Below are 15,141 nucleotides of genomic sequence, written 5' to 3'. Positions count from 1 at the left end.
TCTGCCTGTAAATCTTACTTCTCTGGTATATAACTCCTCTTGTGACCTACATGATCAAATTCCATTTTAGATAGAAGGTATGAGGTACGGGGCAATGGCTTTCCTGCTTTCCTTCTTTGTAGGCCCTTGCACACTTCTAAACATGGCCTCTATGCCAGCTTTGAATCTCTGTGAACTTAAATTGTTATCCATGTTCAGGAACTAAGTCAACTTATTTTGACTTAGCAGGACATTTGGAGCTATAGTAAAACTAGCCTTGTCTTTCAAATGTTGCAGCTTGCTGGAGCTGGCAGCTGTCCATTTCCAAGCTTGCAAGAACTTGGGATGCATTCTGCCTCCTGCCTCAGAGCTTTTAGATGTTCCAGCTTAGCCTCTCTTTTAAGGAGAAAGTATTTAAGACTGATAATGTTTAAGATCCCAAGCACAGAAATGGTTCTGATATTTTTTATACAACTAGATGAATACACAGCAACAACATACAATGTGTGCATTTATGGTGTGTGAGAATGTCACATGCATAAGCCTGAAGCAACTGTTTTATTTTCCTCCTGTCTATTCAAGAGTTAAAATATTTTTTTTGCTTTGCTTTTTGAGGATTTATAGAAGTTGAGCCCACCAGTGACTCTTTGTCCTTGTCATGAAGTTGGCAGTTTTAATCTTTCTGCAGGGCTGTGTTGTATTAGTTTAAGAAATGACAATTGTCTATGCTGCCACATCATTCTAAGCCAGACTTGCAACTAGTGTCAAGATACCAATGTCACCCTTCAAAAACACAGAAAATGCTTCCCACCCATCCTAGTGTACCCGTTGGGTTACTTTTAAGGCAAATCATAATGTTTAGGTTTTACCAATAAAGGAGAATAGGTTTTAGTATGTTAATGCATCAACTGTGGCTTCTTGAATAAACCATAGATAAAATAATCCATAGGGGCATGTGAATATTGCCAATACATGGAAAAAGCATAATCTTCATTTCTTTTTTCCTATTATTCATTCATGGAAGAATATGTTACACTGAATACAGTATTTGAAAATGCTGGTTCCTTAGTAATGACTCTGGTCCTAACTGTGATACAATAATGGCAAAATGTGTTTTGTGGCATAATGTTGCAAGCTTCTTATTTGTTTTGCAACAGCAAGCACGAATATGTAAGGTTTTAAAATTGTGACACAACATAAGCTTAGTCATTTGTCCTTCCCTCTACCTCTTATATTGTGGTATTTATGATGATTTCAATTTGGTTTTAATGCAACCTTTTGAAATCTGACTTTGCAACCCATTGAACAAAGGTAATGTATAAATCAACAATTGATAATTTACATATATGTCTTTGGTATATGTACTTGAGGAAGCGTGATGGCTCAGTGGATAAAGACTACGAGCTTGTCAGCTGGAAAGGTTTGAGTCCTGAGCATGGCATGAAGGGGTGAGCTCCCATTACTCACCTCAGCTCCTGCCCACCTAGCAGCTCAAAACCATGCAAATATGAATAGATAAATAGGTACCACTTCAGTGGAAAAGTAACAGCATTCAGTGTATCTCAATGTATAGTCATGCTGGCCACATGACCATGGAAATATCTTTGGACAACACTGGCTTCCTTGGTTAAGAAATGGAGATGAGCACTGTTCCTTAGAGTCGGACACGATTGGGCAGGGGACACCTTTACCTTTAGATGTGCTTGATTCCAATGTTCATCAGAAACTCAGAAGAGCCTGGCTAGATCAGGCTAGTGCAGGATTCATATAATCGTTGCTTGCAAGGGAGCTGCTCCAGCCCTCTGATCATTTTGCCAGCCCTTTTCTAGTTCTGTGATATCCTTTTTCGGTGGTGATAACAAAAACAGTACACAATACTCCAAGGACATTTCCTCACTAGTAATTTATAGTGTCTTCTAGCATCAGCCAGCCAGGGCTGTAGTGATATAAAGCCTGCCTTTGTTACAGTTTTATCATGCTGGTGATAGCTGGAAGTCACTATAAATCATTACTGAGCAAATAGTGCAAGTGTGGTCTTATCACAGAATTGTATAAGGGCAGTATTATATTAGCAGTTCCTTTTTCAATTTCATTTTTATTGCCTCCAAGCATGAAATTGGCCTGTTTCACAAAGGGACTGACATTTTCATCAAGCTGTGCATTATGGCTCCAAATCAGTCATTGCCAGCTCGGATATCATGAATATATAGACAAAGCACTCTTAACAGGTTTTGTCAAAGTCACAGAGCTGGAAATGACTTCAGAGGTCATCTAATCCTACCTCCTCTTTCACCAAAGCATTCTGGACAGATGGTTACCTAACCTTTTCTTTGAAGACCTACATACCATTTTCTGAGACACCTATTGGTTGACCTGAATCCTCTTCCCTCTAATTTCAAGCTGTTGATTCTGGTCCTACCTTACAGGATGACAGAGAAGAAGTCCAGTTCTTCCTTTACAATGATAACTCAATAGAATAGAATAGAATAGAATAGAATAGAATAGAATAGAATAGAATAGAATAGAATAGAATAGAATAGAATAGAATAGAATAGAATAGAATAGAATAGAATTCTTTATTGGCCAAGTGTGACTGGACACACAAGGAATTTGTCTTGGTGCATACGCTCTTGGTGTACATAAAAGAAAAGATACATTCGTCAAGAATCATAAGGTACAACACTTAATGATAGTCATAGGGAACAAATAAGCAATCAAATCCTATTAGAAAACAGTCAATATAAATCTTAAGGATGCCAGCAACAAGGTTACAGTAATACAGTCATAAGTGGGAGGAGATGGGTGATAGGAACGATGAGAAGATTAATAGTAATGCAGACTTAGTAACTAGTTTGACAGTGTTGAGGGAATTATTTGTTTAGCAGAGTGATGGCATTTGGGAAAAACCTGTTCTTGTATCTAGTTGTTCTGGTATGCAGTGCTCTATAGCGTCGTTTTTAGGGTAGGAGTTGAAGCAGTTTATATCCAGGATGTGAGGGGTCTGTAAATATTTTCACAGCCCTCTTTTTGACTCGTGCAGTATACAGGTCCTCAATGGAAGGCAGGTTAGTAGTAATTATTTTTTCTGCAGTTCTAATTATCCTCTGAAGTCTGTGTCTGTCTTGTTGGGTTGCAGAACCAAACCAAACAGTTATAGAGGTGCAGATGACAGACTCAATAACTCCTCTGTAGAACTGTATCAGCAGCTCCTTGGGCAGTTTGAGCTTTTTGAGTTGGCGCAGAAAGAACATTCTTTGTTGTGCTTTTTTGATGACGTTTTTGATGTTGGGTGTCCATTTTAGGTCGTGAGATATGGTAGAACCTAGAAAAAACTTAGAACCTAACCCTAACCCTCAAAACGATCCTACAGGGCACTGCACACCAGAACAACTAACACAAGGACAGCTTTTTCCTGAATGCCATCACTCTGCTGAACAACTAATTCCCACAACACTGTCAAATTATTACTAAGACTGTATTACTATTATTCTTCTCATCCTTCCTATTACCTATCTCCTCCCACTTATGACTATAACCATGTTGCTTGTATCTTATTTTATTTGTTTCCTAGTATGATTTAATTGCTTATTAGTAGCCTATGACTGTTATATCTTATGATTCTTGATGAATGTATTTTTTTCCTTTTATGTACACTGAGAGCATATGCACCAAAGACAAATTCCTTGTGTGTCCAATCACACTTGGCCAATAAAGAATTCTATTCTGTTCTGTTCTGTTCTGTTCTAGTCTACTTTACTCTACTCTATTATTCTTTCTATTCTATTCTATTCTATTCTATTCTATTCTATTCTATTCTATTCTATTCTATTCTATTCTATTCTATTCTATTCTATTCTATTCTATTCTATTCTATTCTATTCTACTGTTTCCAGCATATTCCTCACTTCCTTGCTGCCTTTAAACTTTATGTTGTTTGATCTTGAGTATCATCTGTGTGCAAACTCATAGCACTATTCAGGGAAATAGTAGACAAGTACAGCTGGTGGAAAGCGAAACCATCAGGCATCATAATAGACACAAACCGCTCCTTAGAGTCCTCCTCAAGATACTTTAGGGTCTGTTTCATGCTGCTGCTTTTGAACTGCTGGAAGAATTTTGCTCCTCCAGGAGACCCACATAATATAACAAGCAACAATTTCAACCAGCATATGAATAAAATACTAACCTGGAGTGACAAGCGCAACTTTTCAAAATTTTCTTCCAGTTCTCTTTTTTCTTGCTCATGAGCAGACTTTATGTCTAGAGGGGATTTAAAAAAAGAAAAGAAAAGAAAATAAATAATGCCCATTTTTTTCATTTTAATATGATTTCAATGAAAATGGCAATTGTTAATTATTTTTTTTTAACATTTGGAACTGTTGAATGAATAGTTGTTGATTCAGTTACTGTGATCTAGTGCAGGGGTCTCCAACCTTGGCAACTTTAAGACTTGTGGACTTCAACTCCCAGAATTGGCTGAGGAATTCTGGGAGTTGAAGTCCACAAGTCTTAAAGTTGCCAAGGTTGGAGACCTCTGATCTAGTCAATTTAGAGGTTTCCTGTTGTAAACTTAGCTGACAGCCTATACAGTGTGGAAAGAAAGAAAGACGCCCCTCCTCTTAAATATTGATGACATTTTGTTGACCCTCAGTAATTTGTGGTTTAATAAGCCATGTGTTAAAATTTAATAGCTCAACTAATTGCTATAAGCCCCTGACTTCATAAATAATAAAAACCTGTTTCAATGCTAAATTCACTCACAAGAGGGCAATCTTACTGCATAAACCATACATAATTGGAGAGGAGCAATCTCTGTGTTAATTCTTACAATTATTTCAAAAAAGCATAATAGTTTAGACAAGAGGTGGGATTTAATTTAGTAAAGGATGGTGAGAAATAACGTTCATGACAGAGATGTCGTTTATTTAATATAGACCAAAATATTTTGAAAAGTATTAATAATGATGGTTAGAAAATGGCATAACTGAGAAGCAATATTGATATTTAATGATCGGGATTCTATTCTTTATGAAAGTCAATAATAATTGACTTTTAATAATATTCTACCTTATGAGTTGTTGCTAAATACTTATTTCTAAAGCAGTGCCTCTCTCGGATAGACAAAGCTTCTCCAATTTTAGTGGGCCATTTGCAATGCCTTTAACTTTATCCTGCTCAACTTTGATAGATTATAAGTCCCCAGGTAGAAGCTGTTGCTAGGGAAACTATGTCATAATAAAACTGCTAGTCAAAAAGATATTGGAGCGATTTTTACGATTTCCCTAGCAAGCTCTGCTGAGACAATAACTCAATACTAATACGTGCAAAAAAGGAATTTGACTGTGAGTTGTTTAATATGGATTTCTGATGGTAGGAAGAGACAGTTTAGTGCTCTTCATACATTTTGGATGAATAAAACCCTATCAGCATGATCAATGATCAAGAGTTTTGGGAATTATAGACAAAATATTTAGAGGGACAAGGTGAGAAATGAGTGTAATATAATGGTGCGCCTAATCAAAATATTTTCTTTTTACAATAATTTCTTTTTGAATGAATGGCCTGTAAAAATAAAAATAAGACACATGATATCGGTACAAATAAAAATGCTTCTTGGATAATAATCCCAAAAGTTGATATAGAATCACAGAATCCAAGAACTGTGGAATTGGAAAGAACTTCAAAGATCATCTAGTCCAAAATTCTGTAATGTCTTAAGCCATCCTTGAGACCTGGCTGGCCAACCTTTAAGAATCTTCAGAGATGGAGAACTCACAACCCTAGTAAGCACTGTTCCACTATTGTAGAGACCTAACTATTTGGAAGTTTTCTTTATATTTAAATAAAATCTAGGTAGTTGCAATGTACATTCATTATAGATCAGTTCTCAACCTTCCTAATGCCGCGACCCTTTAATACAGTTACTCATGTTGTGGTGACCCCCGACCATAAAATTATTCCTAAAACCATTGAAAATATGTGTTTTCCGATAGTCTTAGGTGACCCCTGTGAAAGGATCGTTCGACCCCCAAAGGGGTCGTGACCCACAGGTTGAGAACCACTGTTATAGACTCTTAGAATTATACATCAATAGAACAATTCAACTGGGGACAGCCTCAGCAGTAAGGGCAGAGTTGGGTTTATCCCATACAAGCTGTTTTGTAATATTCAACTACTAGCTGAAGATCCTATTCCTGGATCCAGAAGAGCAGTGTCAACTCGCAAAGCATTTCTAGTCTGCTCTCGAGTTGCCATGGGCAGCAAGGGAGGAGCACATTTCACGCATACCTTCTTCCACAGTTGGATCTCAGATTACCAAAGCCGGATTGTGAGGCATTGGAGAATGTGATTTATGACACAGACTGAGAGGAGGGGGGAAACAGGGTCAAAGTTGAGCCGTAATTTACCTGCGGCAGAGTTGACCTCACTGGAGTAGATGCTGACATGTTGCTCCTAATAAATAACTGGATTTCTTTTGAAACTTGGCTGGAGACTCATGAGTTAATTAGGGCATTTGTCGGAACCTTGACAAGCAGTTTCACAACAAGCAACCTCAAAGAGTTTTGAAGAGTAGTTTCACAACAGGCAACCTCACACTTGGGCCACCCAATCTCTCAATATGAATTCTCCATTCAATTCCCAATCTAATCAGTTCTAAAGGCCAATGAAGCCTTCAAACAAAAGCATTACTGATGTGGCTGCCCAAGATGATATTGCAGCACTTAAATGTGTCAAGTCTCTGAAGGGACTGGATCAACACAAGCCAGCTTCCAAGTCATAAAAATATTTGACATCTTATATGCCTCAACATCTCAGAAGCATCTTTTTAGAAATCAGTTTGAAAAAATGGGCTCCATGGTAAGACATGGGAGGTTTTATGGAGTCTCAGCTGAAGAAAGACACCGAAGACATTGAACACATTCTTGATGACTGCAAATTGTACTCTCCAGAAGCTTATTAGACCCTTATTTGAAAACTAAAAAGTATTGGGGCAGTGAGGAGAAACAATCTTATTTACTGCAGGGAACGAACATGCATTATCACCAGTAAGACTGCACACTTCATTTCAAAGTCCATCTCAAAGAAGACAGAATACATAGATCAGATTGGGGTTAATTATAAGAGTGACCATTTATTTATAGTCATTTGCTTATGATACAATCAATTGACTAAATTATAAAGTCTTCTTCATTCCTTTAGTTGGTGACTTTCTGTAGAAATGAGATTTTCTGTATTTATTTACATCTTGCCTTTATTATTTTTACAAGTAACTCAAGGGCAACGAACATGCACAATACTCCTTCCTCCTCCTATTTTCCCCACAATAACTATATGAGGAGAGTTGGATTGAGAGAGAATGACTGGCCCCAAATCACTGGCTTTCACGATTAAAGTGGGACTTGAACTTACAGTTTCCAGCTTTCTAGCCTGGTACCTTAACCATTAGACCAACACGGCCCAATTTTAGTCTGGCACTTGAGATTAAAATAAAGAGATTAAAATAAAATAAAGAATTTTAGCTTGATGCTTGTGAATTTGTACAATATGGTATAATTTTCTGAATTTTTCTGTCCAGTTCAAATGCTCACTTGAGCCATCACAATCTCAGTCCTCGTCCTCTCTGCTTCTCTTAATCTTTTCAGCTGTATACTCCTATGGCTCTTTCCCACGATCTCTCCTCCAGCAGATGTCTCTCTTCAATTCACAACTCTTTCGGCAACAAAGTATCCATTTTATAATACCCGTTTCCTCTCTTCCGAGTTAAATCTTTTTATTGTTTAAAAAATGTTCCTCTGTCTCCTTTTCCCTTGTCTTGTTTTTATTTCTTTCAAAATCCAATTTTAAATCCAGGTGGAAGATTCCTTTTAGAGCTTTCATTTTAACTTTAAAGTTCCTCTTTTTTTCCCCCCTCCGCTTAAATTCCCAAGTGCAAATTAGCCGCTAATTGCTCGTTGGGACTTCTTTCAAGCTTTTAAAAATTTTTTCTTCTTACCTGTGAGTTGGCCAATCACTCATCCGGTAACAATACTCTGTTCAATCACCACTCATGCACTTCCTCTTTCTGATCGTGGCCGCTCTGGCTTTTGACAGCTCCATGGCTGCCTTCCTTCGCCGATGGGTCGAAGACTAATGCCGGCACTTCAGGGAACTTACTCTTTCCCTATCCGTGCCAGCCTGCGTCTTCTTTCTCCACTGTCCCTACAAGACAACTATGATCCCTAGGGATCTCCAAAATCGGCTGGGAGATCGGTGCTCTCCTGGAGCTCCAGAATCCACACCATATCGCCCGATGCCAGCCATGCCCTCTTCTTCCTGAACTTTTCTGAGGAAGACATCCCACAAACTCAAATTGATTGCACAGAGATCACCATCTAAAATGGTAGAATAAGTGCTTGCTGGGATTGCAGAATTACCTTGAATTTTGTGCTCGTATTCTTCCTGAAGTTCTGCAATGGCAATCGCGTGGCTATTTTCCATCTCTAATACTGCCACTTCCTGAGTTGCTGCAATGTCATCCACCTTTTCAAATAACAACACACAAGTATAAGAAGAAGTAAACTAGCTATGGTGGTTTTAAAGAACTTTAAAGAAAAAGAACAGTTAAGAGTTTAGGAAAACAAGAGATTACACTTGATAGGTCTAATCCAGTAGAGTTTTTACATTTGAAACACATTTTTTTCAGCAAGTTACTCCTAAGAGTGAGAAAAGTAATTGTTTGAGGAGTCAAAACCTGACTAACAGATTTTCTTCCAACCCATCTTCCAACTAGCCTGTTTACAGATGGCATCTATGAATCTTTTGATTGATTATATTTGTAAATCTTCTGTTGCACAGCAGGCTGCCTTGAACTATGGCATGAGTGCCTACAGTTGACTTGCAAAAATTCTACATGGTTGGTTTGTCAGTTAGGGGTTTCCCGAGGGACCCCAGAGATTTAACCTGAGATATTTTGTATACCTATCAGCTATGGTGCTTCATGTCCAAAACTCTGTTATATACTTTATATACTTTCTTGCACCAGGTTGAAGTCGTTCTGAAGCCATGGTTGGACAGAACAATGTAATATATTTTTGTAACCTACTGGAACCTTCCCCATAAAAGTATTTCTTAAATACAAGTAGTCCTTGGTCATCAGGCAATTGTAACACAGGCTACTACATGATGGCATTGAATCTTATGACCTATTTTGTGGCAATTATTAAGTGAATGCCATAAAGTGAACATTGTGGTTGTTAAGTGGTTGTGTTTGTTCGCTATGGGGTATTTTTTTTCTTGGAAACTGAAAGTAAATGCTGGTTTCTGGCAAAAATGTCATAAATTATAGTCATGTGACCGTGGGACTCTGCAAACAGCTGTAAATGCTGGCCAGCTGACCAGCTGCCAAGTGCCCAAAATGTGGCCACGTCAACTCAGAGAGGAGGCCTGGATGTTGGAACTTTGAATCTGGGATATAAGAAGCTTTATGGAAGGCCAGCCTGGGTTATCCTGATCTCTGAAGGAGAAATCTTCCAGAGGGCAGGGACTATGGCAGAGAAAGCATATTTCCTAGTTCCCATCAACCAACATTACTTGGCCGACAGGACCTGTAACACACTGGATCAAATTGGATGGTTAGAAACAGCTGGGAGAAAAAGCACTCAGCTTTGCTCGGGTTGAGTCAAAGCTCATTACACTCTATCTAGGTTCCAACAGCCTTGAGACACTGAAACAGGATATTCACGGCATCACTCAGGCAGCCCAGGATGGAGACACAAAATTGGATATCCTCAATTTTGATGATACATCACCCCAAACTATTGAATCATCTCACTCAGTAGTCTCATGTGGATGTTAAAATATGGGAGAGAGAGAACTAAGAAAGAACTGAGGACCCCACAAAACAGGGGCTGAACACTGGTTCTCTGCCCATCCATCAACAATGATTGGAACCAACCCTGGAGGAAAAGAGGAGAACTAGCACAGTATAGTGCTGCCCACCCCCAACTTCCAAAGCTGGTTTAGAAGAACGCCATGAAGGCCATTAAAAGATCAAGGAGAGCAAGGATAGATGCACTACTGTCACCCCGCTCCCACTAGAGGTCATCTAAGATTATAATCAATGACTCTGAATCCCATAACTGGGCCTGAACCCTGAGCAAAAGAGGTCCAGCTAATGTGCTTCATCCAGTATCCTTTGAAGCTGCCACATGTTCATTCTCCACAACCTTCCCTAAAAAGGGCAGGTTGGAGACTGGATGAAAACTGTAAAACTGTCATTGCAAAACACAGAATAGCTCCAGCACGAGGCAATCATTCCATGCACCCATCAATTCAACAATCCAGCTGCCCCTGCTGCTGGCTCCAATATACGAGGGTTAGTTCTCTAAACCATAATCCAGGTAAGGAAACAGACTTTGGGCACCACTCATGATTCCTTCCCAAACCGCCAAACAGCCTGGCAAATATATTATCCAGTTTAAAACAGTGAACTCCCATCATCCACAACATAGTAAAATCCTCTAACGAATAGTACCTATTTCAAACACATATATGGACTTGGCGCTATGATTTTTTTAAAAAAAGTGTTTTAGCTGCAATGTACAGAAATAAAGTCTGCCTGTCAAATCATGGCACATAGTCACTCTCATGTGAGCTTACACTGAGTGAACATGACCAACCTGTTCCTGGATATGATTGAGGAACAGATGAAAGAAACAATGATAATTTGGTGTAAATATTTTGGGCACGATATCGATTTGGACAATTGGCAAATTTTATGGGGAAAATTTTTAAAAAATCACACTAGCAACTTCCTACAAGGAAAACCTCTATAAGATGTTCTATAGGTGGCACCTGCCCCCACAAGATTAGCACGAATGAATAAGGGGAAATCCTCGATATGCTGGAAGTGTAGAGAGATTGTTGGGAATTACTACCACATGTGGTGGGAATGCCCAAAGGCGCAAAAAAATTGGAATTTACTAAAGAACTGGCTGGAAGAAATTTTGTCAACAAATATAGAAGTCAAACTGGAATTTTTCTTACTGGGAATTATAGAAAGAAAATATAAGAAAGATACAAATTATTTATTACTGCATATACTCACAGCGGCACGAATAGCCTTCACTCAAAAATGGAAATAGATATTCCAACTGAAGAGGAAATATTACTGAAAATCTTTTAACTGCGCAGAAATGGACAGACTCACTTTGGAACTCAAGGATAAAAGCGAAACTAAGTACTACAAAATCTGGGAACAATTTTATGATTGGATAGATAACAAGAGGGTAGCCAAGACAAATGTATAGTGTTAGCACAAAAATATAGATGTTATTATAGATAAATGTATGTTTAAGAACTATATGTTTATATGAGTACTAATATGTAAAGTGATGGAAGATGTTTGGAACCAGTGATGTCATATCTATGTCCAATGTTTTTTTAATTTTGTATTATTAATAAAAAACTTTTTAAAAATTAAAAAAAATGACCAACCTGTTCCTGATGCTGACTCTTGATTCTCTCAAGCTTGATCTGATGGTTCTCACGCAAATGTTCTAGTTCAGCACTGTACTGTAACTGCAAACGTTCTTCAAGTGCTAGGAGCTCCTCCTGTTGCTGCCAAGTGAGTTTCTGCACAGTTCCTTCAAACTTCTTTTCCATCTCCTCCTTCTCTTTTTGTAGTGTCTCGTATTTCCCTGTATTGAGGGCTGAAGACAGAAGAACCACACATTAAGGATCTGCAGAAAAGTCAGGACTGAACTGATTCCTTTGAACAATAAAGATGCAGGAGATTCCATTCAGAAAAATAGCAAAAATGTGCTGAAATGGATTGTGCTAATTATCACAAATGGAATAAATTGGTCCTGCCTGACCAGGACACAGGACATTGGATGAAGAGCATCCAGTGACATAGTCAACTGATGGGCGGGAGGCTCAGTTTGCTTTCTAAATGGTCGTGAAGCACATCTCTTAATATATTTATTGAGACCAAGACTCATTTGTAAATCACATCAATTCTGTCAGGTAAAGTTGCTTTCGGACACTTCTACATACTGAGCATTGCCAAAACCACCAACTCTGTTCTGAGTTAGGTAAAAATGAAGAGAAGCTAGCACTTTTCCCTCAAAATGTTCTGAAACATTGGATATAAGTATAAGTTTCACCATTAGATAGATCTCTTGCTTCAGCCTGCATCAAAGCTTCTGGATTTGATTGGTCTAATAAATCCTTTGGGGGAATAATGGCTTGATGATTTTATGTTCAATCACCCAGATGGTTTTTCATAAAACCAAGTAATCACTCAAAACATGAAACAAGGAAATAGGTGAATAATTTTCATCTATGGAATGCCAATGAGGACTTTGTTTTTTATTCTATAACTTGTGGCATTGTTTTTCTTTTCCTTTCAGCAAATCTTTGCTTCTTGTTCCCCAAATGTCAAGATCAGTGCCAGTGAAAATGACTGTGAATGCATTTGAAGTTCTTTCTGATAGATTTGGAAGTGAAAATGGTGGCAATTATTTGTGTATATGTATTTTCTTTGGATGTTCAAATAACCAAACCTTCATATTAAATGCAGAGGTAGGATATTCTGACTTGTTTTAGGAGGATTAGGCTAAAATCATGGTTTATTATCCTGTTCACAGCTAACGATGACCATGCTAGAGAAGAAAACGGGAGCACTTGAGTCTCAAGCTTGCTTGAGACTCAAGCATGATGCTGAACTTAATGATATATTTTAATCAGTTCAGGAAATAGTTCAAGATCTCCCAATATATTTTATAATTGTGTTGGAATTTTAACTTAAGGGTTCTCAATCTTAGCACAACACTATAACCATAAGATCACACAATCTTTCATCTGACAATTTCTGTTTATTTGCTTGTTCATTTCTTCGCTAGTTTTGTCAACTGCTTTAAATAATTCTGTCATTTTGTTCAGTGACCTTTTAGTGGGTTTTTTTTTTTAACCTGTCATTGTGGCATAAAAACTATCAACAATCAAACAAAAATACATTCAAAGTCAGAACTGGGAATCCAGTATAATTGAAACCCATTCAAGCTTTAAATTGAAACTTGCCATTCAAACATCTGTTTAATGAGACTGGCATAGTGTAGGCTGCACCAATAGAAGAATACCTGCTGAATCATGCAATTATTAAATTTAACCTAAAACCAAATAAAAAGCAGGCAGAAAAACATATAGATTTTGAGACACTGTTCTATAAAATGCAAAACTTATGATAGGGATGAAGCAATAGTATAAAGAGAGATTATATACACATTAGAAATTTGGTGTTATTTCTCTACAACAGCATTTGCCATAGCAAACCCTGCCAGTTTATACACCATTACACATATGCACTTTATTTTCAAGCTGAGAAAAATGTTAAGAGAGCCAGGATTCAATTTCTTCATGACTTTTATGTAATAAAAAGCTTTAATAAAATAAACACAAGCAGAGTATAAAATGTAGATTCACATCATTAGCAATATAACACAATTCTGCTCTAGATCAGATTTCCAAAGAAAACTTTAATGTTATAAAGAAAGATGTGTTCTTCCTTCCTTCCTACTGTATACTTCATTCCCTTCCTCTTGATAAGCCATCAGCTTCCATCTTTCAGCACTAAAATATAACCATGGTCAGCAATACCGCTCTGTCAAATCTTAGCATTATCTCAAGGCACTCAAATGGATAGCTTCACTTACAGAAATCGTATATTCGAGAATCAGATTCAATAGTCACTATTGGGACATCTTAGCTAGTCCTTGAACTCATAAAAGTATTAATAGGTATCAAATTCTTCCAACAACTCCTTAGCCAGACCAAAATTTCCATCCATCCACAGGAAGGAGAGGCTGCAGGCTTCAGGAACTCGGCACATAAAAAGAAAACAACTTGGAAAAACAGAGAGTTGCTGGCTGTAGCAATAGTTATGAACCAGAAGTTTGCTTAGAAGCCTTTGGTGCTATAAAATTCAGGTCGCAGTTAAAAACATATGGAAGAATGAGCAGGATAAGTGTCTGCAAAAAACCTTTATAGATTTCTGCTACATTACATATCAGGTATGTTGATATTGGGCTTTTAGGGATGGCAGCAAAAAGTTTTGCGATACTTGCAGGTTCTGAAACACATCTGTACAAATCAAAACTTTTTTGCAGTATGATGTTTTTGTTGCAAAGAAAAATGAAGCTTTTAAACTTGTTTGAATTTTATGTGTATGTATCTGATCATATATATGTATGTGTAAATATGTTGGTCAAATGCCACAATAAAGCTTTTCCTAACCATTACTCAAGAGATTATGTAACAGGGTGAGTTAAAATCTCAGCCAAGAACAAGTCTACAACTTTTAAATCACAAATCTACTCTTCATGCCAAAACTTCTGCAGGAAACCCCACCTATGACTAGGTAGAGCTATCACCATAAGAAAACACAGACTACATCCTACTAAGGGAGTGTCAAGATATAATTTTGTTTCCTTGGCTAATTCCTCTGTGACCTAAAGGCTACATGTAAGTTCCATGGAAAATGACATTTACTGGTTTGACAGATGGTTGGAAGTTAAATCACAGCACTTGCCCTCAAATGTTTTCTTAGCATTGAGCTGATGCGATTTCCCTGAGCATTTGACCTACTGGCAAAGATCAATCCAAATGCAGTATTGTTTATAATGGGAAGAAAAGTACAATGTCAAAAGAATTATATCACTCATGTCTGTACTGGATAGGACAGTGCAATAGTTAAGACCAATAATGCTATGCATTTCTGGGTTACAAGGCTTGTAACATTGTAAGTTGAAGTATTAGCTGAATGGCAATGGTGCAACCAGTTCTTTCATGGATTTTGGCCAAAACAAAACTTCAGGATTAACTGATGTATGTATTTTATATTCTGCATCCAAAAGGAGACAAGAACATGCATGATAATATTTTGTTTTAGCATTCAGGTCTCTAAATCCCCAAAGTTTTCTCATTGACAAATCCTTGAAAACAGTATTTTTTTCAGTTTGGGAAATCAATACTTGTTCACTCATGTTTATTTTTCTTACTCAAAATATGTTTCTCAGATACCCATTTCAGTCTTCAGATTGAAAATACAGTATACAACATAGTGTTTCACAGAAGTCATACATGTTGGATCAGCCACTTCATATTGATTTTCCTCTTTTAATT

General features: G+C 37.5%; 1 protein-coding gene across 3 annotated transcripts in view; it reads right to left on the bottom strand.

Moving 5' to 3' along the window:
* MTUS2 (microtubule associated scaffold protein 2) overlaps positions 1 to 15,141 on the bottom strand; it is a 329,331-nt gene that overhangs the window by 5,971 nt on the left and 308,219 nt on the right. For all 3 annotated transcript variants that reach the window (XM_087894733.1, XM_034410840.3, XM_034410861.3), the window contains 3 exons: positions 11,455 to 11,669; positions 8,394 to 8,499; positions 4,166 to 4,239 (listed from right to left, as the gene is read on the bottom strand). In XM_087894733.1, coding sequence (XP_087750859.1) covers positions 4,166 to 4,239; positions 8,394 to 8,499; positions 11,455 to 11,669 — 395 coding nt within the window. The remainder of the gene's footprint in view (positions 1 to 4,165; positions 4,240 to 8,393; positions 8,500 to 11,454; positions 11,670 to 15,141) is intronic.

Source organism: Pantherophis guttatus, chromosome 5 (assembly GCF_059756535.1).
Source record: "Pantherophis guttatus breed Tessera chromosome 5, ASM5975653v1, whole genome shotgun sequence".
Lineage (NCBI taxonomy): Eukaryota > Metazoa > Chordata > Lepidosauria > Squamata > Colubridae > Pantherophis > Pantherophis guttatus.
The sequence above is the reverse complement of the archived record's forward strand: the minus strand, read 5'-3'. Positions and strand labels throughout refer to the sequence as shown.